Source organism: Motacilla alba, unplaced genomic scaffold (genome assembly GCF_015832195.1).
Source record: "Motacilla alba alba isolate MOTALB_02 unplaced genomic scaffold, Motacilla_alba_V1.0_pri HiC_scaffold_28, whole genome shotgun sequence".
Taxonomy (NCBI): domain Eukaryota; kingdom Metazoa; phylum Chordata; class Aves; order Passeriformes; family Motacillidae; genus Motacilla; species Motacilla alba.
This window is the reverse complement of record NW_024037374.1, coordinates 4,416,129-4,438,583: the sequence shown is the minus strand read 5'-3', so window position 1 is coordinate 4,438,583 and position 22,455 is coordinate 4,416,129. Positions and strand designations below refer to the sequence as shown.

The 22,455-nt window shown below is 50.0% G+C and overlaps 1 protein-coding gene across 1 annotated transcript; it reads left to right on the top strand.

Annotated features, from left to right (window-relative positions):
• The first annotated feature begins 13,081 nt into the window (after positions 1-13,081).
• Positions 13,082-14,014, top strand: LOC119696286 (olfactory receptor 14C36-like). The gene has a single exon (XM_038126011.1). The coding sequence runs from the start codon at positions 13,082-13,084 to the stop codon at positions 14,012-14,014; it is 933 nt and encodes a 310-aa protein (XP_037981939.1).
• Positions 14,015-22,455: the final 8,441 nt, after the last annotated feature.

Below are 22,455 nucleotides of genomic sequence, written 5' to 3'. Positions count from 1 at the left end.
GTGATAAAAAGGATTTGCTCCACGTTTCCACAAAACTTTCGGGTTCCTCATGGACGAAGGGGCCATTTTGACACTGAGGGGGTGACGTGGAAGGCAGGAGTCAATTGTGACCCTGGGGTCCCATGGAACCAAGGGGCCATGGTGACACAGCAGGGCCACGTGGATCCAGTGGTCCATGGTGACACTGTGGATCCAAGGAGACCATGGAGACACCCCTGGAACCTCCTGGAACCAAGGAGTCCATGGTGACCCAGCGGGGCTGCATGGAGCCAATGGTCCATGGTGACACTGCCCATCCAAGGAGGCCATTGTGACACTGCCGAAGTTCATAGAGCAAGGGAGGCCATTGTGACACTGGAGAACTTCATGACACCAAATATCCATGGTGACACAGCAGAGCATCATGGGAACCAATGAACTGCTGCTGGCAGTGTGGAAACTCATGGAGCCAGGGGCCCTTGTGGCACTGCAGAACCAGCACAGCTGCTGGACCTTGTCCCCTGTCCCTGCACAGCTCCTTGGCAGGCATGGCAGGAGCAGCAACCGTGGCACCGTCAGAAATGCCCACTCTGGGATCCATGGCACACACTCCCAGGGGCTGGAATTCCAGTTCCCAGCCAGGAAAAGATGTTCCTGCCCTTGAAGGCAAAGCTCTGAAGAAGGAGCCTGTCTAGAGTGACGTTATGATGCTTGTATCCCCATTTGTGTACTCTGTTTATGCTGGATATTATGTTCTGTGCCTTCAAGACTGGCTCTGAAGAGCGAATGTTTTGTTCTGGTTTTGTTATCAGCCTGCTCCCCCACGCCTGCGGGACACAGAGACCGGGCAGTGCATAGTGCGGCTTCTGCTTTTTGCTGTGCTTTTTACTTTGCTCTTGCTTCTGCTTTGCTCCTGCTTTGCTCTTGCTTTTGCTTCTGTTCATAGTTAGTTTAGCTAAGCAGCCCAAATTTTACACTGGACTGTTTTTTCCTTTCCCTTTTTTGGCACCACGTGAACCTGCTCTGGACTGGGACCTGGGAAACACCGAGAGTTTGCACCTTGTGGCTGCAGCAGCCATCCCCAGTGCCGGAGGGACAGACAACAGAGCGACCACTCCCAGAGAGGCTTTCTGAATTTGTCATTTTTTCAGAGCAGTGAAAGAGTGTTGTCATCCAGTATTGTTCATTCTGTGTGCTGGGGGGTGCTGTGCCTGTTAAATAAACAGGTTCTTTCCACTTCTCTCTGAGGAATCCTTCCTGAACTGGTTGTGGGGAGGGGCCGTGTGGGTATGCTTTCTGGAGGGGCCCCCTTTTGGAGGTTTTCTCCCAAATTTGCCCTAAACCAGGACAAAATTTGGTGCCCAATTCGTGGAGCTTGAGAGAGAGTGGAAAAAGCCCTGTTTTGAGTGCATTTTGGTTGTCATTACTCTGTGTTGGTATAAAGCAGTAATAGCCATGGTTTTTGGATTCATAATGTCTCTTGGGGTGAAGGCTTGCATGCATTTCTGTTCTCTAGGGTTTTTTGAGATCTTAATACCTCTATGGACCCCAGGTTTATTTTCTCATCCAGAAATAGCTCTGGTATTGTACCTAATATGTAGTTTTTACAGCGGTGGGCAGTGACCAGATAGCTACCCCGCTGGCCTTGGTGGTAATGGTTTGTAAGAAGTTGATAAAGGTGCTGGGGTCTGTTCAGGGATGAATGGTTCATGGCTATGGTTATGCACCCAGTTTGTCAGAGGAAGAGCAGGGGATGAGGCTTTTCAGCCTTTGCTTCTTTCCTCTCCTCTGAATCTGTTACCTCCCTGTTGGAGAATGTTCAGTTTCCCCTGAATATTAAAGAGACCATCTTTCTGGTATTTAACCTGGTAAGCTTCCTCTGTACAGTCTGCAGCTTCTCTAGAATGAGGGCTGAGATTTCTAGAGGAGCTGATGATATCCCTGACCCAGGAGTAGATGCAGATGCGGAAAATCCTGAGTGGGGTGGGAAATGGGAGGATATGGGCCAAATCCTGAAGGAATTCCCTGACCCTATAGTATGGGACTTTCCCCATGAACAAATTCAGAACCCAGCTGAGGTGGGGAAATACCTGAGAGAGAAGTACCATGATGACCCTGAGGAGAAAAAGATCCTTGCAGTGAGCTGGGCCCTGGCATATGCTTATCGCACACTGCTGGATACTCTAGGGCAGCAGACAGAGGCAGGGGGGCAGGGAGATAAATCAGCAGCTATCCAAGTCACTCAGGCTGCAGCCAACACCCCAGGCTCGAAGCCAGCAGCTAAACCAGACAGTGAGCCTAAGCCAGCAGCTAAACCAGACAATAAGCCTCAACCAATGGCTGTTGCTGCTCGCACTAGAAGTAGAAAGCGCACAGATGAGACCGATCGACCAGTGGTTGATGATGATGATGCAGGAGAAGGACCCTCAATGCTTCCTGACATAAAATCAGGAGTCAGAGCAGCAGGCGCAAGATCAGAATCCATCTACAGTAGAACTCCTGAAGGGACAAGAGCAACAGGTACCAATTGCTACTTCCACAGTGCATCGTCGACAGTATAGAACCACTGGAGATGCTGTGATTGCCATCCATAAGATGATCCGAGAGCTGGAGAGCCAAGGGGTGGTCAGCAACACCCACTCACCCTTCAACAGCCCCATTTGGCCTGTGCGTAAATCTAAAGAAGAATGGAATTGACAGTGGACTACCGTGCATTGAATGAAGTGACTCCACCACTGAGCGCTGCCGTGCCAGACATATTAGAGCTCCAGTACGAGCTGGAGTCCAAGGCAGCGAAGTGGTGTGCCACTATCAACATTGCCAATGCATTTTTCTCCATTCTTCTGGCAGCAGAATGCAGGCCTCAGTTTGTCTTCACATGGAGAGGAGTGCAGTACACCTGGAACCGACTGCCCTAGGGGTGGAAGCACACCCCACCATCTGCCATGGACTGATCCAGAGTGCACTAGAAAAGGGTGAGGCTCCAGAACATCTACAGGATATCGATGACATCATTGTGTGGGGGAACACAGCTGCAGAAGTGTTTGAGAAAGGAGAGGAAATCCTCCAAATCCATCCTGGGAGCTGGTTCGCCATCAAAAAGAGCAAAGTAATGGTACCAGCTCATGAGATTCCGTTCCTAGGACTAAAGTGGCAGGGTGTATGGCATAAGATTCCAACTGAGGTCATCAACAAGATCACAGCTATGTCTCCACCAACCAATTAGAAGGAGACACAAGCTTTCCTAAGTGCCATAGGCTTTTGGAGAATGCATATTCCTGAGTACAGCCAGATTGTGAGCCCTCCTTACCTGGTCACCTGCAAGAAGAACACTTTCCACTGGGGCCCTGAGCAGCAACAAGCTTTGCCCAAATTAAGCAGGAGATTGCTCATGCAGTATCCCTTGGCCCAGTCAGGAGGACCAGAGGTGAAGAATGTGCTCTACTCTGCAGCTGGGAGCCATGGTTTGTCCTGGAGCCTTTGCCAGAAGGTGCCTGGGGAGACTCGAGGCTGGCCACTGGGATTTTGGAGCTGAAGCTACAGAGGGTCTGAAGTCAACTACACTCCCACAGAGAAGGAAATCTTGGCCACCTATGAAGGAGTTCAAGCCGCCTCAGAGGTGATTAACATGGAAGCACAACTCCTCCTGGCACCATGACTAGCAGTGCTGGGGTGGATGTTCAAAAGAAAGGTTCCCTCTACCCACCACGCCACTGATGCTACAGGGAGCAAGTGGATTGCTTTTATCACACAGCGCGCCTGTATTGGAAACCTGAATTGCCCTGGGATTTTGGACATAATTACAAACTGGTTGGAAGGTGAAAACTGTAGTCTCACTGACAAAGAGGAGCAGGAACAAGCAACAAGGGCTGAAGAAGCTCCACCATATAACCAAGTACCAGCAGAGGAAACACGCTCTGCTTGTTTCACTGACGGTTCCTGTCACATCATAGGAATGAAACAGAAGTGGAAAGCAGCCATATGGAACCTCACATGACAGGTTGCTCAAGCTACCGAAGGAGAAGGTGGATCAAGTCAACTTGCTGAACTCAAGGCCATTCAGCTGGCCCTAGACATTGCTGAAAGAGAGAAGTGGCCAAAGCTCTACCTCTACACTGATTAATGGATGGTAGCCAATGCTCTGTGGGGATGGCTGGAGAGGTGGAAAGAGGCTAACTGGCAGCATAGAGGAAAACCTGTCTGGGCTGCTGATGAATGGAAAGACATTGTCTCTCGGGTAGAAAATCTATCTTTGAAAATCCATCCTGTAGATGCCCATGTCCCCAAGAGTTGGTCTAATGAGGAGCACCAAAACAATGAGCAGGTAGACTGAGTTGCAAAGATAGGGGTGTCAAAGGTAGACCTAGATTGGGAACACAAGGGAGAGTTATTCCTCGCTCAATGGGCCCATGATGCCTCAGGCCATTAGGGCAGAGATGCCACCTATAAGTGGGCACGAGACCGAGGGGTGGATTTAAGCATGGACAGTATTTCTCAGGTTATCCATGACTGTGAGACATGTGCTGCCATCAAGCAGGCCAAGCGAGTGAAGCCCCTGTGGTATGGTGGGCGGTGGTCCAAGTACAAGTGTGGGGAGGCCTGGCAGATTGACTGCATCACACTGCCCCAGACACGCCAAGGCAAGTGCTATGTGCTGACCACGGTGGAAGCCATCACGGGATGGTTGGAAACCTACCCTGTGCCTCACGCTACTGCCCAGAACACCATCCTGGGCCTGGAAAAGCAAATCCTGTAGAGACATGGCACCCCTGAGAGTATTGAGTTGGACAACGGGACTCATTTCAAGAACAGCCTTATCAACACCTGGGCCAGGGAACATGGCATTGAATGGATATATCATATCCCTTATCGTGCACCAGCTACCAAGAAAATTGAACGGTGCAACAGACTGTGTAAGACTACCCTAAAGGCAATTGGTGAGAGAACTTTTAGAAATTGGGAAATGAACTTAGCCAAAGCCACCTGGATGGTCAACACCCCAGGGTCCATCAACTGAGCTGGTCCTGCCCAGTCTGAACCCTTGCACACAGTGGATGGAGATAAAATCCCTGTGGTACATATGAAAGGTATTTTGGGAAAGACTATTTGGATTAATCCCACCTCAGGCAAAGACAAACCCACCTGTGGGATTGTTTTTGCTCAAGGACCTGGTTACACTTGGAGGGTAATGCAGAAAGATGGAGAAAGCTGTTGTGTACCACAGGGAAACCTGGTCTTAAGTGAGAGCTGTGTGTAAGGTTTCATTGTGAGGCAGATGGAAATAGAATAAGGGGTAGATAATGTCCTGGATTGCCAAGCAATTTACATTCTATTTGCCATCTGTATGGCAGTTGTCTTCTGTTAAGTGAGCAGTTTTCCTTATCTCTTCCACAACCATCCTCCCTCTGGTGGGACATCTGCTGATAACAGGCTATTGAATGTCACTGCATGGCTGATAAGAACTAGAGCATCCCACTGTGAGATGCTCTGCCCAGAGGGAGGAGCCAAGCATTCCTACCCAGATATAATCTGGAGGTTCTGGAACACCAGCACGGCTTTTCTCCACTGGATTTCCCAGAGGAACAGCTCCCTCTTCCACTGGATCTTCAGAGGAAGACTACACCCTTTTTCTGCAGGATCCCTGCTCCAACAGAACCAAACCTGACACTCCAGGAGGACTGCAGCCTCAATTCCAATTGGACTGCTACCAACACCCTGACCAACAGGGTGTCAGGTTGTGTTCTGACTCTGTCAGTGCTGTTTTAGTTTACCGCATTGTTTATTTTATCCTTTCATTTTCTTCCCTATTAAAGAACTGTTATTTCCTGCTCCCATATTTTTGACTGAGAGACTGAGAGCCCCTTAATCTGAAATTTATAGCAGTTTGAAGGGGTGGGGCATTTCACATTCTCCATTTCAGGGAAGGCTCCTGCCTTCCTTAGCCCACACCAGTCTTTTTAAACCAAGACAATGTTAAAGGACATCAAAAAGGGGCGACTCAGGAAGAGCAAGGGAACAATTTAGCTGATTTGGAAGCTAAAAATGCAACTGAATCAGAGACAGAAAAATTAATCATAGTATTAACACCCATGAGAGAAATGCAAGAAGTCCCTGTATTCAGTGGGACAGAAGAGGAAGAACTCCTCAAAATGGGAGCCAAGAAAGATAACAAAGGGAAGTGGAGATTAGCAGATGGGAGGCAAATGTTGAATAAACCCCTGGCCAAGAAAATGCTAGACGGTGCATATGGGACAACACATTGAGGTACTCAAGCGCTAAGTGATCAATTTCTAAGGGACTGGGGCTGCATAGGAATTTTCAGAATAGCTAAGCAAGTCACTGAATGGTGCGTGATAATGTCAACAAGTGAATAAGAAAATAATGAGGAAAATACCCAGAGGAGGGCAAGAACTAGCCTTAAGGCCCTTTCAAAACATCCGAGTAGACTTTACCAAGCTTCCCCAGGTACAATGGTGGAAGTTTTTGCCAGTGGTAGTAGATGACTTGACTCATTGGATAGAGGTGGTACCCACTGTGAAAGCCAATGCCAATGTTGTCAGTAAAACACTTCTAGAATCAATCATTCCCTGATATGGGATGGTAAACAGGATTGATTCAGACACGGGAACTCATTTCACATCAAAGATATTGCAGAAAGTAGTTCAAGCCCTGGGAATGAAATGGCAGTTACACACTCCATGGCATCCACAGAGTTCCGGTCGGGTTGAGAGAATGAATCAAACACTGAAAAGAGCTGTAGTTATGCTAATGATTGAAACCCAGATGTCATGGATCAAATGTCTCCCTTTGGTCTTATTAAGAATTAGAACCCAACCTCAGTCAGATCTGGGGGTCTTACCTCATGAAATGATGTTTGGGTTACCCTTCCTGACCTCACCCCAGAAGGTTGCCCCCTGTTGTGATACTCTGTCCGAAAATACTCTCATCTGCCTCATGATTTTTAGACCACCGAATAATTAGTTCGACATGCTGGTTTGGTGAGGGCTTGCCAGGGCCCTGGGACTGGAACTCGAGTTATTGTTCGCAGGTATGTTTATCCACCCCATGGAACACTGAACCCAGTGAAAGGAGAAGGGGCACTTTGCCCTTCTTCGCCTGCATTCCTTTGCTACAATGGCCCTGGAATCTTTCCACCTCCTAACCTGGCTGGACTCTTTTCTGGAATTACCTTTTGGTGGTCTCCACAGAAGACCCTTCATCTACTGTACAACCACCGTGACTGATGGACTGAGATGGGAGAAGTCATTCCCTCCAAAACTGAGACATGAAACCCCTATATGGAAAAGACTCCTTTTCTCCCCATGGACTGCAACCTCTAACCTGGGAGGGGAGGGGGGCAGTGTGTGTGGGGGAGAAGAGCTGATCAAACTGAGATGTTTGCCTGCAGGTAGTGACCACTGGACCAAGAAAACAATAGCTCTCGCCCACTGCTGACCAGATGACTATTGTGTTACCCCTCTCCCCTCCTTCAAATTCTCAATAGAAAATTCTAATAAAAACCCTCAAGTTAGCTAGCGAGATCTCCCCAGCGTGAAAGCGACTCCTTGACTGGACCTCAACTGGACCTCGACTGGACCTCGAAGAATTACATTGCCTCTACATTGGTAGATACACCCATTCTCTCTCTCTTTTCCTTTCCTGCAGGGTTTCTTTCTCTCTTTCTTTCTCTCTCTTCCCCAATCCCCTCTAACGCATTTTGCTGTGATTATTCAATATGGTACACTGATTTTGATTGTTACTGCAAACCCCTTGCCGTGTTGGTGTTTTGTACCCTGAGATCAAATAACAAACCATCACAATCCTGTCCGTGAGGGCGGATCGTGACAATGATGTATGTGTGAGTAGAGTTAGAATATATATTAGTTTTGGTAGTAAGTTGAGGATGTGGGGATAAGTGGTGGAATGTCCTAGGGTGACTTTATGATTCTTGTATCCTCAATCGTCTGTTCCATTTATGCTGGACATTATATTCTGTGCCTTCAAGACTGGTTCTGAGGGAAGGCAGGGAGAAGAAGAAGCGTGGAGTTTGTTATCAGAGACTGCACTCACTCCTCTAAAAGCAACACTCCTCCACATTCTACTCCACTGTGCTGTCTGGGCACAGACAGGGCAGACCAGAGCCCTCCTTTGCTTTTTAGTTAGTTGAGCTAGCTGAGGCAGAGAAGTTTTCCCTGGACTGTTTTTTTTCTTTCCCTTTTCTTGGAACTGTTTGAACCTGCTCCGGACTGGGACCTGGCGAGCACCAAGAGCTCGCCCTTTGTAGCCTACCAGGGGCTACTCTGGGCAGCAGCCTTTCCCAGTGCCGGAGGGATTGATAACAGAGCGACCACCCACCAGAGAGACTTTCTGAATTTGTCATCTCTTCAGAGCAGCGAATGAGTTTTGTCATCTGGTATTGTTCACGTTTTGTGCTGGGGAATGCTTTGCCTGTTAAATAAACAGGGTTTTTTTCCACTTCTCTCCAAGGAAATTTTTTCTCAAACCTTTTGGGAGGAGGGGCTGCATGGGTTTGCTTTGTGGGAGGGCCCCCTTTTGGAGGTTTTCTCCCAGATTTGCCCTAAACCAGGACAAATAACATAATCTATTAGTTTAAGGATGCGCTGTATAGCTCATAGTAGTGTAATGAATATGATATCTGTGTATCGCTTATAGAAATAGTGATGTGATGAACGTATTGTACTGTAGACCTTGGCAAAACAGAAGATGCTAAAAGGCTTTTGTGTAACTAAGAGAACAGTGTAAAGCCATCCAGGGCTTTACAAGTGATGAGACAACAGTGACACAAGACAGAGCATGGAGGAGACTGAGGAAGAGCTCGTTAGCTCCTCTTATCAGAGAAGTGTGAAACAAGTGGGATGAAATCACGGGAAGGAATAAAATAGATTGACTTGATCCCAGGATGTCATGCAGATAAGTCAGGGTGTAAAAGCCAAAATCAAAGGAGTCCCTGCAAGATCAAAAGCTTTCAAGAATGTTTGAAGAATGTAGAAGCTAATGAATATGCATGTAACCCCAGCAATGTAACTGTACATAAAGAGCATGATTTTAAGCTACCTGGTGCTCTTTGGCCATTCACCAAAAGCATCCCAGTGCTGATCACTCATTTGTCCTTTTTTTATCCTTGATTAAACTTTTAAAAGTTCTAAAGAGTCAACTGTGTTTTTCACAACATTGTGGGGCCTCATGAACCCTGTGGGCCATTGTGACTCTGCACGGCCTTGTGGAACCATGGAGACCATGGTGACACCATGGGGCACACAGAACCAAGGCTTCCATTCTGACACTGAGGAACCTCGTGGAACCAAGGGCCCATTGAGACCCTTTGGAACTAAGGAGATCATTGTTGAGAGTACAGAACCTCAAGGAATCCAAAGTCCATGTGACAGAGCAAGGCCTCATGGAAGCAAAAAGACCATGATGACCTTCTGGGGCCCCATGGAACCAAATATCCACTGTGACACTACAGAACCTGAAAGAACCAAAAGTCCATGGCGACACAAGAAGGCCTTGTGGAGCCAAGGAGTCCAAAGGTCTAAAACATTCCTTGCATATCTCTGCCTTAGGGAAGAGGAGCCTGCTCGGTGGCAGCTTGGGATTGCACACACTCAAGGCAGGTCTCTGTTTTCAGCAGGGAGATTCTGGAGTTTTAGATTGTTTCCAAAAAGAAAAAGTAAAAAGGGAAAAAAACCCTTTGGTTGTGTTCAGCCAGTTCTCCAAGCAAAGCAGGACCCAGGTGAGTGAGGAGAGACAGGATGGGATTGGGGAATGTGGAGCAAGGTTGTTCACACTGGCTCAGAGCTCAAGGCACAGCTTCCCTGACCAGGGCAAGCCTCCTTAGCAAAATCTCTGGATCAATATCAGTCACAGAATGCTGCAATCAGCTCTTCTCTAAAGAGAACATTAATAAAATACACCCTTTAAAATAGGAATGCATCTTTCAAACAACCTCTTAAAAATATTTCTCCATAATTGCAGCAGGAAACCTTCCTAATTAACTTCCCCAGACCAGAGGGAAATCAAGGCAGAGCCATGGTTTGTCAGGACTTGCTTGATCCTAATGAAGCCCATGGTGCATTTGGAGCTGAGTCCTGGAACCTCAGGGCCTGAGAGGAGATTGCACAAACCTTTCCAGGAGTCAAAATCACAAGAAACACCCAAAGTGTCTTGAGGCATGAATGGGTCCAAATGAGGTCCATCCCCAGCACAGGCTCCTCATGGACTCCTTGGAGGACAGAACTGGAGGCCAGGATGGCACAAGAAAACCTCTCAGTGTGGAAAGGAAATTCAAAAGTACCTTAAAAACCTTGAGTATCTCAGAGCATTAATGAGCCCCACTGAGTGTCAGTACAAAGCTCTCAAGGGACTCATTAAAGCAGATAATTGGGGCCATGATTGCACAAACTTCTCACAGAGTCTGTACCAGAAAGGAAAAACCAAATACCTTAAATAACTGAAGTACCTTGAAGTATTAATGAGCCCCCCTGAGTGTCATTACTGATAAAGGCTCAAGGGAGTAATTAAAGCAGATAATTGGAGGCTGGGACTGCACAATCTTTCTCATAGAGTCTGTATCAAAAGGGAAATACTAACTACCTTAGAAAACTGAACTACCCTGAAGCATTAATGAGCCCCACTGAGTGTTGTAACTGACAAAGCCTCTCCAGGGACTAATTACAGCAGATCATTGGAGGCCATGATTGCACAAACCTCTCAGAGAGTCCAAGGCAAAAGCCAAAGCCAAAGTCCTTTGAAAAGCCTGCAGTCCCTGGGAGCATGAAGGAGCCCCCAGGGCCATTGCTGAGCAAGGCTCCCCAGGGACTCCTTCCAGCAGATCCCTGAGGCCACTGGCATGTGGGCTGGGGGGGATGCTGAGGGCAGGACAAGGGGCTGCCAGTGGCCAGCCTGGCTGGGGCTGTGCCAGGAGGCCCCAGTGGCTCAGGACAAGGTGTCTCCTGCCAGCCCTTGGTGGCACAGACCCTGCTGTGCCCCAGGGCACCAAGACTTGACTTCTCTTTGTCCCCACCTGTCATCACTGCCTGCAGTTCTCTTCTCTGCCTGGGGCCTGGGGACACTTTCTCAGTCATGTCCCTCCCTGGGACCCATTAAAAGTCCAAGAAACTTTGGAGTGTGATTCTGACTTGGAGTTCTGGAGAGGTTTCTTCAGCTCCCTCTGAGGGACTGATGTTCAGTGCCTGAGCACAAAGCCCCAGAGGCTCATTAAAGTCCTTTTGCTGTGTCTGTGCTGCTGAGCTGGGCTGGGCTGCTGGCACAGAGGCAGCTGCTGGTAACCAAGGAGAGCTTGAAAAGCACATTTCTCTTGCTGAGCAGCTCTTCTGCCAGCCCAGCAGGGCTGGGGCACTGCCTGCAGCCAGCCCGGGCACAGCACAGAGGCACAGAGAGCTCCAATCAGTCAGGGCTGGGAAGGTGCTGAGAAGTGCCTGGGGCAGAATCCCTGCCAGCCCTTGGCACAGGAACCTCTGACTGCAGGACAATGCAGCTGCAGCTCCTGGAGTGATCTCCTACAGCTGGAACATCCCAATGCCTACAGACCCTGTGAGTACAACTCTGAGTATTTCTGGTGTGTGAGTGGTGAAATGCTCATGAAGCTCTGACACGCTGAGGGGCTCTGATCAGTCATAGAATATGTCCTAGACAAGGATTTTGATAAAATTCAGGAAATTTCCAAAGACTTGTTATTAAATTTCCTACTATTGCTGAATGGAGGGGAGGGGAGAATAAATATAAATGGCTGACTATGAATTATTAATTATGAAATCTGTAAAGTGCCTGAGCCATCTTAACTGTTACTTTTAGTGATCAGTAGGTTCACAGGAGATCCCTAATATTCCTTCAGCCACTCTGCCCATGGACAGCAGCAGCATCACCTTTGCTGGAACCATCAGGCTCAGTCTGAGCTGTTCTTTCTCCAAGCTGCAAACACAACCTGCCCCCAGCCAGTGCCCTGCAAACAGGCAGGCTTCTGTCAGGCCAAGGAGAGTGCCCAGAGATTTGGGGGGTGTGAGTGCTGGCAGGGAGAGATCAGGCCCAGGGAAACAGCTGCAGGAGGAAAATCTCCAGGAAGCAGGGAGAAGATCAGAGAATGGAAGAAAGCAGAACCCAGAAATGCTGTGGCAGGGAGAGTTTAGAGATGTCCACAGGAGCCCCTCCAGTGCAGCCCCTGCCTCTGAACAAGCCCCCTCCCTCCTGTGCCCCAGCCAAGCCTCTGCCCTCAGGGCTTGGCTCCAAGGCGTGAAGCCCCTCCTGTGCAGGCAGAGCTGCAGCAGAGCCGTGGGGCAGCTCTGCAGCCCCGGGCCCAGTTCCCTCTGCAGAGCACAGGGCTGGCAGCAGCTGCCCGGCACTGGGGGCTCTGGCAGGGGGCACAGCTGGCTCAGGGTGACGCTGTCCCCAGTGCCCGGCTCTGGGCAATGCTGTCAGTGCAGCCAGGGAAGGAGCTGCATCTCCCTCAATCCAATGCCATCAGAAGGACACTTGGAATTCTCCCTGATATTTCCGTCCAAGCTGGGAGCTTCTATCCAGTATGCAAACCTGTCCCAGAGCATCTCTGAATTAGAAGACTGATGGGTAAAGGCAGAGGTGTTATGACACTGAAAATGCTGCTGGGTTGGTGAAATGAGCAAAGTGAGTCCTTGTCTACAAATGTGGAGCTGGGCTGTGGTGGATCCATCTGCTTTTAGCAATACCTGGGGGTTTTTAAGACAAACATGGGAGTGTGAACATCCTCCATTTGAAAAGAGAGAAAGCCCAAAGCAATTCAAAACAGAATGAAGTGACAGACCATCTCCCCCCAGTCTCCACTCATCCTCTTGCCTCAGGGAACTCACTCTCTCTGTTGTACCAGAAAGGAGCAGAAGTGCTGAAGGTTTCTGATATCCAAGAATATTGGCAGAGAAATGGGGGGAGCTTAGAAAGAAAACCTCAGAATTCTTAAGCAAAAAAGCGTGTCCGTGTGTGTTACAGAGAGGGCATATGGGAAATGCCTTTGACTTTGGTTACAGGTATCTCCTCTAACACTTCACTGTCTTTTCCTCCATGAACAGATCCCCAAGTGCAGCCCCAGCAAATGTCCAACAGCAGCTCCATCAGCCAATTCCTCCTGCTGGCATTGGCAGACACGCGGCAGCTGCAGCTGCTGCTCTTCTGCCTCTTGCTGGGCATCTCCCTGGCTGCCCTCCTGGGCAACGGCCTCATCATCAGCGCCGTAGCCTGCGGCCAGCACCTGCACACGCCCATGTTCTTCTTCCTGCTCAACCTGGCCCTCACTGACCTGGGCTCCATCTGCACCACTGTCCCCAAAGCCATGCACAATTCCCTCTGGGACACCAGCAACATCTCCTACACAGGATGTGCTGCACAGGTCTTTCTGATTATCTTTTTCATGGGAGCAGAGTACTGTCTGCTCACCATCATGTGCTACGACCGCTTTGTGTCCATCTGCAAACCCCTGCACTACGGGATCCTCCTGGGCAGCAGAGCTTGTGCCCACATGGCAGCAGCTGCCTGGGCCAGCGCCTTTCTCAATGCTCTCATGCACACGGCCAATACATTTTCCCTGCCTCTGTGCCATGGCAATGTCCTGGGCCAGTTCTTCTGTGAAATCCCCCAGATCCTCAAGCTCTCCTGCTCCAAATCCTATCTCAGGGAACTTGGGCCCATAGTGTTCTCCATCTGTTTAGCATTTGGTTGTTTTGTGTTCATTGTTTTCTCCTATGTGCAGATCTTCAGGGTCGTGCTGAGGATCCCCTCTGAGCAGGGACGGCACAAAGCCTTTTCCACCTGCCTCCCTCACCTGGCCGTGCTCTCCCTGTTCCTCAGCACTGTTATGTTTGTCTACCTGAAGCCCCCCTCCATGTCATCCCCATCCCTGGATCTGGCCCTGTCACTTCTGTATTCACTGGTGCCTCCAGCCCTGAACCCCCTCATCTACAGCCTGAGGAACCAGGAGCTCAAGGCTGCAGTGTGGAAACTGATGACTGGATGCTTTCAGGAACATTAAACTGCTGGCCATATTTTGCAAATAACTTGTAATAAAAGTGATACATTGTTGATACTTCTTGTTGGTTTGATTGTGGGGTCTTTTTTCCTTTATTTTACTTTTTTCATATTTTCCGCAAAGAAATGTAAATTTCTTTGCCGTTTCTCATTTTGTTTCTCTCCGCCTTTCCTGTGGTCCCGGACTGTGTCAATGAGGGGCTGCACTCTTGGTGGCTTTAAACAAACTTAAAGATCTCCCAGCAAAGTTTTCTGCAGAGATGCCCTTTGGTTGCCTTCTCTGGAGCTGCAGCAGCAATGTCTGTGTGCAGAGCTGGGGGCAGATCAGTGCTGGCCCAGCAGCTGTGCCCAGCAGCAGCAGCAGCACTTGGTGTTGCCAGTGCTGCTGCCGTGGCCCTGCCCCGCTGCCCTGGTGGCCCTGGGGTTGCTGTAGGGCCTGAGTGCTCTCGGGGCCGGGCACAGTGCTGGGGGTGGCAGTGCCGGGGCTGCAGCAGGGACAGGCCATGGGCACTGCTGGGGCAGCGCTGACGCCTCAGGCCAGGGCCTGGGGGCTCCAGCCTCCTTGCCCAGGCTCTCTCAAGAACACGCCCAGGCCAATGCTCAGCACAGAAAACCCCCGTGAGCAGCCCCAGGGTGGCCGTGGGTAGGCTGGGGGCAACCAGCATGGCTGGTGCTCTGCGAGGGCCCTGGGGCAGATGGGAAGGAGCAGCAGAGCAGGGGCTGATCCATCCCCAGGGCACTGGACAGCCCAGGGCAGCGTCCCAGAGCGTCCTCATGGAGCTGCCAACACCATCCCCCTCTGCAGCCCTGGCCTCTCCCCCAGCTCACACAGGTGCCCCATCCTTGCAGGCACAGGCACGGCAGCCCTGGCTCAGGAGCCCCTGTTTGCATTGCACAGAGCAGGCGGGAGCACCCCCATGCTGTTGCTGTGGGGACATCAACCTGAGGGAGCACAAATGCCATCAGCCCCTGGGGCCACCAAGGGCTGGGGGACACCAGGGAAAGCACTCAGCTTTGTCCTGGCCTCTGCAGGCAGCCAGAAAGTTTGTTCCCATCAGCTGGGAGTTTCCTGTCCCACTGCAGATGCTGTTGCTCAGAGCCAGGGCTGCCTGGCAGCCCCCCCAAAATGCCCTGAGCATTTCCTTGGCTTCACCGTTGCTTCCTTTTTTCTTTCCTGATCCAGATTTCTTCCTCTTGCCCAACCCTGTTCCCTGCCCTGCAAACAGCCCATCCCTGTTTGCCCTTTCCTCTCTGGCCCCACTCCTCATTGCAGTTCCTGACTTGGCCCCATGGGAACGGCCCCTGGGGAGCAGGATCATCCTCCAAGTGCTGGAGGAATTGTCTGCAGGCTCCTGCAGTGCCTCCTGCTGCTCCCTTGCCAGAGGCAGCCCAGGCCAGGGGGGCACATCTGGGCTGCTGTGTCTGCCTGTGGGGCTCCCTGTTCTGGGCCATGAGGAGGAGCTGCAGAGGCTCTGCAGGACTGACAGGATGGGTTTTGGGGCTGGCAGGAGAAGCTGAGGCACCTGGGCTGCTGGAGCTTCTGAAGAGGAGGCCCTGGGCTCATTGTGCAAGTGGTCCAAGGTTGGTTTCAGAGAACCCCAGAATCAACAAGGTTGGAAAAGACCTTGGAGATCATCAAGTGCAGCCTGTGCCCTGACACTGCCTTGTCTCTGCTGAGCCTCCGCTTCTGCAGGATAAGCAACTCAGCTCCCTCAGCCGCTCCTCACAGGACTTGTGTTCCAGACCCCTCAGCAGCCTTGTTGCCCTTCTCTGGACACACTCCAGCCCCTCCATGTCCTTCCTAAATTGGGGGGCCCAGAACTGGACACAGCACTCGAGGTGCTGCCCGACCAGTGCCCAGCACAGGGCAAGAATCACTGCCCTGCTCCTGCTGGCCACACCATTCCTGATCCAGGCCAGCAGCCACTGGCCTTCTTGGCCACCTGGGCACACTGCTGGCTCATGTCCAGCCTGCCAGGACCCGGCACTGGGACTTGTTAAACCTCACCTGGTTGGATTTGGTCCCTGGATCCAGCCTGTCCAGGGCCCTGTGCAGAGCCCTCCTACCCTCCAGCAGATCAACACTCACACCCAGCTTGGTGTTACTATGGTTCCATGAGGCCCGACAATGTCACAATGCTCTCCATGATTCCATGAAGCTTCCCAGTGTCACCACATTCCTTTGTTTCCATGGGACCCCTTGGTGTCACAAAGTCCCTTGGATCCTTGGGCCCCAGAGGGTCACAATGGCTCTGGGTCCCCCAAGGCCCTGCAGTGTCACAATGGATCATTGGTTCCATGAGGTCTGGCAGGGCAGCAATGCTCTCCTTGGTTCCACAGTGTCACAATGGCCTCTTGGTCCCAAGGGCCAGCACAGTGTCCAACATGTTTCCTTCATTCCAGGAGTCCCTGAGGAGCAGCACTTGTCCTTGGTTCCATGGGGCCCTGCAGTGTCACAATGGCCCCATCATGACACCAGGTCCTGCTCTGTCACAATGCTCTGCATGGTTCCACAAGGCCCTGCAGGGTCACAGTGGCCTCTTGGTTCCATGAGGCCTCAGAGTGCCACCATGAATTCCTTGGCGCTGCAGTGTCACCATGGAGCCCTGGTGACACAAGATCCTGCAGGGTCACCACGGACCCTTGCTTCCATGGGGCACCACAGTGTCACAATTGTACCCTCAGTTCCCTGAGTCCTTCAATGGAGCCATGGCCCCTTGATTCCGTTGTCCCCAGGCTCTCCCAAGGGTCTCCTTGGTTCCGCAGTGGCACAATGGCCCCTTGGTTCCACAAGGCCCTGCAGTGTCACAGTGGCCTCTGTGGTTCCAGGAGGACCCAGAGTGTCCCAATGGACTCCTTGCTTCCATTCAGCCCCACAGTGTCACAATGGCCTCTTGGTCTGTGCTGCCATGTCGTACACAGTGTCACCATGGTCCTCTTAGTGCCACCAGGCCGCGCAGTGTCACAATGGCCCCTTGCTTCCCCAGGGCCCTGCAGTGTCACAATCATCAGAGAATCAACCAGGCTGCAAAAGACCTTGGAGAGCATCAAGTCCAGCCTGGGACCCAACACCACCTTGTCACCCAGACCATGGCACTGAGTGCCACACCAAGTCTTTCCTTAAACAAGTTCAGGGACGGTGACTCACCCCCTCCCTGGGCAGCCCATTCCAACGCCCAATCACCCTTTGTGTGGAGAATATTTCCTAATGTCCAGCCTGAATGTCCCCTGGTGCAGCTGAAGGCTGTGTCCTCTTTCCTGTCACTTTTCCTTGGGAGAAGAGCCTGACCCCCACCTGGCTGCACCCTCCTGTCAGGGAGTTGCAGAGAGTGATGAGGTCTCACCTGAGCTTCCTCTTCTCCAGGTTAAACAACTCCAGCTCCCTCAGCCGCTCCTCACAGGACTTGTGTTCCAGACCCCTCAGCAGCCTTGTTGCCCTTCTCTGGACATGCTCCAGCCCCTCCATGTCCTTCCTAAATTGGGAGGCTCAGAATTGGACACAGCACTCGAGGTGCTGCCTAACCAGTGCAGAGCACAGGATAAGAATCACTGCCCTGCTCCTGCTGGCCACACCATTCCTGATCCATAGGAGTGCCAGGGGGTTGGAGGAGGGAAATGGTGGGGTTGGGATAAGGACTAAGTCTGATTGATTGTCAGCCATGAAGGCTCTTGGTTTTCATATCTGTTCTTTTGCACTAAATAATTTATTTAGTTGTTGTTTTAAAAAGAGAAATAATGGGAGAAGGGGGGAAGGAGAGCGAGGGAGAGAGAAGAGCCCCCTGAGTCAAAGATCAATCCTCATAGAGGTAATGATCCTTGCTCAGTTTATTGCAAATCTGAGGGTACATTTATATAGTAATACAGGGTTCATCAACATGGGAATAAATTTGATTGGTTACAAAGCAGAAAGCTAACATAGCTTAAGTCCCGTAGCATATCTGGGCAAAAGTATCAGTAGATCATCTTGCCCCACATCTTCTTTTCTTATCCTCAGAACATCCTGCTTCACATCCCTTTTCCTTGGGCACAACCTTGCAAGTATCTTCATATTGTCTGTCCAAGGGCAGCATATCTCTGCTAGCACGTCTCTGCTAGCAGGCACACATGCCGGGTTGTGCAAGCAGGCCTCGCAGACCAGTGTCTGCCTAAAATGCTCTCAACATTGTTTTGTAGTGGATGATTTGAGATTTGCACTGAGTAGTCTTTATATTCCACTGAATAGCTTCTGTTATATCACGTGGTCTGTTATTTCCCTCTCCCATCACATGGTCTCTCCCTCATCCACCCCTCTTCCCAATACCCCTTCTCGGTCTATCCCCTGGTCAATCCCTCCCCTCCCCCCTCCTCACAGGTATCCCATTGCCTGTGCTCCTCTTCCTCCGCCCCCCATTCCCCCGGGTATAAAAGTCTCCTGCCATGAACCACGAGCTCTCTTTCCATGCAGGTTTTTCCATCTAGTGGTTCTCAAGACAATAAACAGAGGACATTCGTTGCCACATGGAACAGAGCGCTTCTCGTCTTTTGCCTTCATCCATCTAAGATCGTGTGGGCTAGGGTCCACAGCTAGCAGGAGTGGACCTAAACTGCCCGCCGAGACACGATTTTACACTTCTCTATTAAGAATGCATTAGGAGGTGCTGGGGGTCAGTATCAATTGGACATTGCTGATATCGACCTATGAACAGAAAAAGAAAACAGGACAAAAGAGTTCTCGCTGCACTGTTTACAGTACAGTATATTAATTTTGAATACACTTCTGAATTCTGTCTAATTAACCAAAGAAGAATTGAAAACTTCAATTATTCCCAGGGGCTTTTTTTGTTTGGGTGTTTTGAACAAATGTTTATGAGCTTTTCTCACTAAATTCCTGAACTGAAGAACTCAGGAAAGAAGAGGCCCCTGGAGGAATAAAATTCATCAGAAACCTCCAAGTGGCTGAGGATCCATCCCCATCAGAGCAGCAATGAACAGAGATTGGCACAGCCTTGGAGCTGCCCCAGCTCTGGCATGGGCCCTGGGCCTGGAGCAGGAGCAGCTCTGGAGGGCCCCAAGGCCGGGGCTCTTGTGCTGCCCTGGGCAGATGGGATGGCAGCAGGGGCTGCAGAGCTCTCAGCACCTCAGCCAGAGGGGAGCAGGGCAGCCAGGGAGCCTCCTTTGGCCTTGGCCAAGCCCCTTCCCCCATGGCTGGGGCTGAGTCCTGTGGCAGCTGCAGCTGCTGCTGTGCCCTTGCCAGGGGCTGAGGCCGTGGGGCCAGTGGCCAGAGCAGCCTGGGCTGAGCAGAGCTGTGGGGCCAGAGCTGGCTGGGCTGGGCTGGGGAGAGGCCCTTGGTGGCCTGGCAGAGCTCAGTGGCCTCCCTGGCAGAGCTTGCAGGGAGCTGGGCTGGGCTCAGAGAGCCTGGCACAGACACCATCAGTGTCCAGCCGCTGCCGGGGCTGGCAGCAAGGCCAGGCACAGACAAGCAATTGCTGAGCATGGCCTGCGCTGGCCAGGCCTGACTGGGCCAAAGGCACAGCTCAGCTGCCCTTGCTGCCTGCAGCAACAGCCAGGAGCCCAAAGAGCCTCCATGGCTGTGCTGGAGAGCAAGGCTGCAGGAGGCAAATGCAGGGCTGCTGCGCCATGGCGAGGCCATGGAATTCCAGCACACACCTCAGTTCTCTGATGATCCTGGCACCATGCTGGGCCCTGTTTCAGACTGCAGCAGAGCAGATGTTGATGGCACAGGAGCCCTGTGGGGCTGGCAGGGACCTGCAGCTTGCAAGATGCTCTGCTCTCCCTCAGGTGCTCTCGGAGAGATCCAATCCCAGCTGGGCACCTGAGGGCACAAGTGGCATTGCCTGTTCATGGGCACACAGCTGATGTCTGCCTGGAAAGGGGCACTGGTGTTAAAACCTGTCAGTTTCATATTATACAAGCGAATCTTTATTATCTGGGTCATTTGAGTACATTTATGAAATGGCAAAGTTGTCCCACCAGGAACAGGAATTTCCTGGAAATGTACTGATTGCTGGAGAAGAAATACTAATTTTTCCCATCTACTTGTGTCACCTTTTTTTAGTCTATTATTTCCTCTCGCTCTTCCTTGAGGTGTTTCCAGCTCTCCTGGTTAAATGGCCATGTCTAAGAACATCTCTCCACTAGACCAGCTGGATCCTATGTTCTTCCTGCTGCTTCCAAATTCCTCCTCCAAATGCTCTCTGGTCATTCAAGTGCCTCTCAGTTTACTGGTTTCATGCTTTAAGCTTCAGGGAGTTGCCCAACCTTTCTGAAGTTCAAATATATGTCACATTAGTACACATCTTATTTGTGTTTTTCACAGAATTACCTTTTCTTATGTCTTTGTCTAAAACTGTTCCCGTATGGGAATCCCTGGCGGATTTGGGACATGTCAGATGCTGCTGGGACATCCCAGAGAGCTGAGGGAAGAGCTGTGATGGCTATTAAGGGGCACTTGGACCTTGGCTCTGCACAGGAGAGCTCTTCATCCACTTTCCCTCTTTTCCTCCCTCTGGGCATGGAGGGGGCTCCTGACTTCAGCCTGTGACTCGTGTGTGCAAAGAGCAAATCTGGGCAGCATCGGGGCAGGGAGGGTTTGGGGGACCTTGGGATCTGTGCTGGGCACAGAAGGTGTTTTCCATTGCTCTGAGACTGTCTGCTGGGGAAAGGGGATTTAATATGCAGCAGAGGAATGACTTTTGCATTTGATGGAGCTGTGCCTTGCCTTGGCTTTGTTGGCTGACAAGAAATGAACATCCCTCTGTGTCTCGGGCAGCTCCTTCTGCAAGGAAAGCAGGTGGGAGTTGGAGCCAAGGAGCTGAAAGCTGCAGGTGCAGCCTGGGCTGGAGGGAGCTCAGATTTGCACAAGGCTGCTCTGAGTGCCAGGCCTTGGATGGGGGAAATGGTGGGGTGGGGGTAGGGACAGAGTCTGATTGATTGTCAGCCATGAAGGGTCTTGATTTTCATATCTACTCAAACTGCATGAGGAGGTACTTGGATTCAGTGTCAATTGGAGATTGCACATATCAATGTAATAAAAGGACAAAAAAACCTAAACAGGTCCTGAAAAAATTTCCTCACTATCTTTGTAAGTATAATATATTCACTTTGAATACAGTGCTGGAATCTAATTAACCACACAGGATTTGGAAAGTGAAATCAAAATATTCCCAGAGGCATGGCTTGTGAAGGTGTTTGGATGTTAATGAGCCCTGGGACACTGAATTCCTGCACTGAAGAGCTGCAGGCTGAACAAGCCTCTGCAGCAGTACAATTCAGCAGCAGCCTCCAAGTTGCTGAGGATGTCAGCAGCCCCCACTGAGGCCATCCCTGGCCAGAGCCCGTGGGGGAATGGGCAGACAAGGAGAGCGTCCCTGGGGCTGGGGCAGCACAACTCAGAGGCACCAGCGGCTCCAGCTGGGAAATGGAGGGTGGAATGGGGCTGGGAGAGCCCTGCCTGGGCTGTGCCAAGCAGGACACACAAGCCCTGACTCCCATTCTCCAAGAAACTCTCTGAAGGAGACATTTAAAAGTATTTACAATTATTTGTGTACTCTGAGTTTGATGCACTGGAGAAATATCATCAAGAGATTCTCAGGAGCTCAAAACAGCCAAACAGATTTTACTGAGAACTTTAGAAAATCAGAGAAACTTTGGCAAAAGGTTTTATTATGACATTGTAGGGGGTTTTTTTTGTTTGTTAATTTATGATTTTTCTATTTTTGAGATTTCCTAATATATTGATGAGTGTGGTGGGTTTTATTGTTGGTTAATTATTTATGCATTTTTTTTTGCTGTGAGATAGGATTAGGAGACAGGTAAAATAGGCTTAAACTTTTAAAAGGGTATAAAGAAAATTTTATTGAAAGTAACTAAAAGAAAAAATGTAGTAAGCATTAAAATAAACTCTTTTGAACTCATTTTTTCTGTACAGCTTTTTTTTTTTACTGACAATGTAAAGAAAATAAACCTAAAATTTCTAGTTAGTTTACTATTTCTAGAATAGTCTTTTTTTAGTTTACTTCAGGAGGGACGTTCTTTTTGCTAAGGTTATGGAGTTTTTTTTAGTTAAGGAAAAATAGTTTTTTTGTGGTTCTTACTTTAGTAATGGATAACAGTTGTCCGGAGAACTTTCTTATTGTGAAGTTATTTTCATTGCCACAAGCTTTTTTACAGCTTGTTGATGGGCCATATGAACTTATGGGGTATTGTTTTGAAGATGATGTATTTAAAGGGGAAAATTTTTATTATTTACTTTTAAAAATATTTTTATCACTGAAAATAGAGATCCTCTTTTGGGGGAACTGGATTACTTTTTTTTTCTGTTTAAAATTTTGATGAACTACACTTCTTCTAATTTTTTCTTTTATTTTGGGGTTTTTTTGATATTACTTTGAATATTTTTTAGGGTTTTTTTTTGTTTTATGTGTTATAATGAACAAGAGTTTTTTC

Excerpts from the sequence above, each read along its gene's own strand:
- LOC119696286 (XM_038126011.1), top strand. The coding sequence starts at position 13,082 with ATGTCCAACAGCAGCTCCATCAGCCAATTCCTCCTGCTGGCATTGGCA.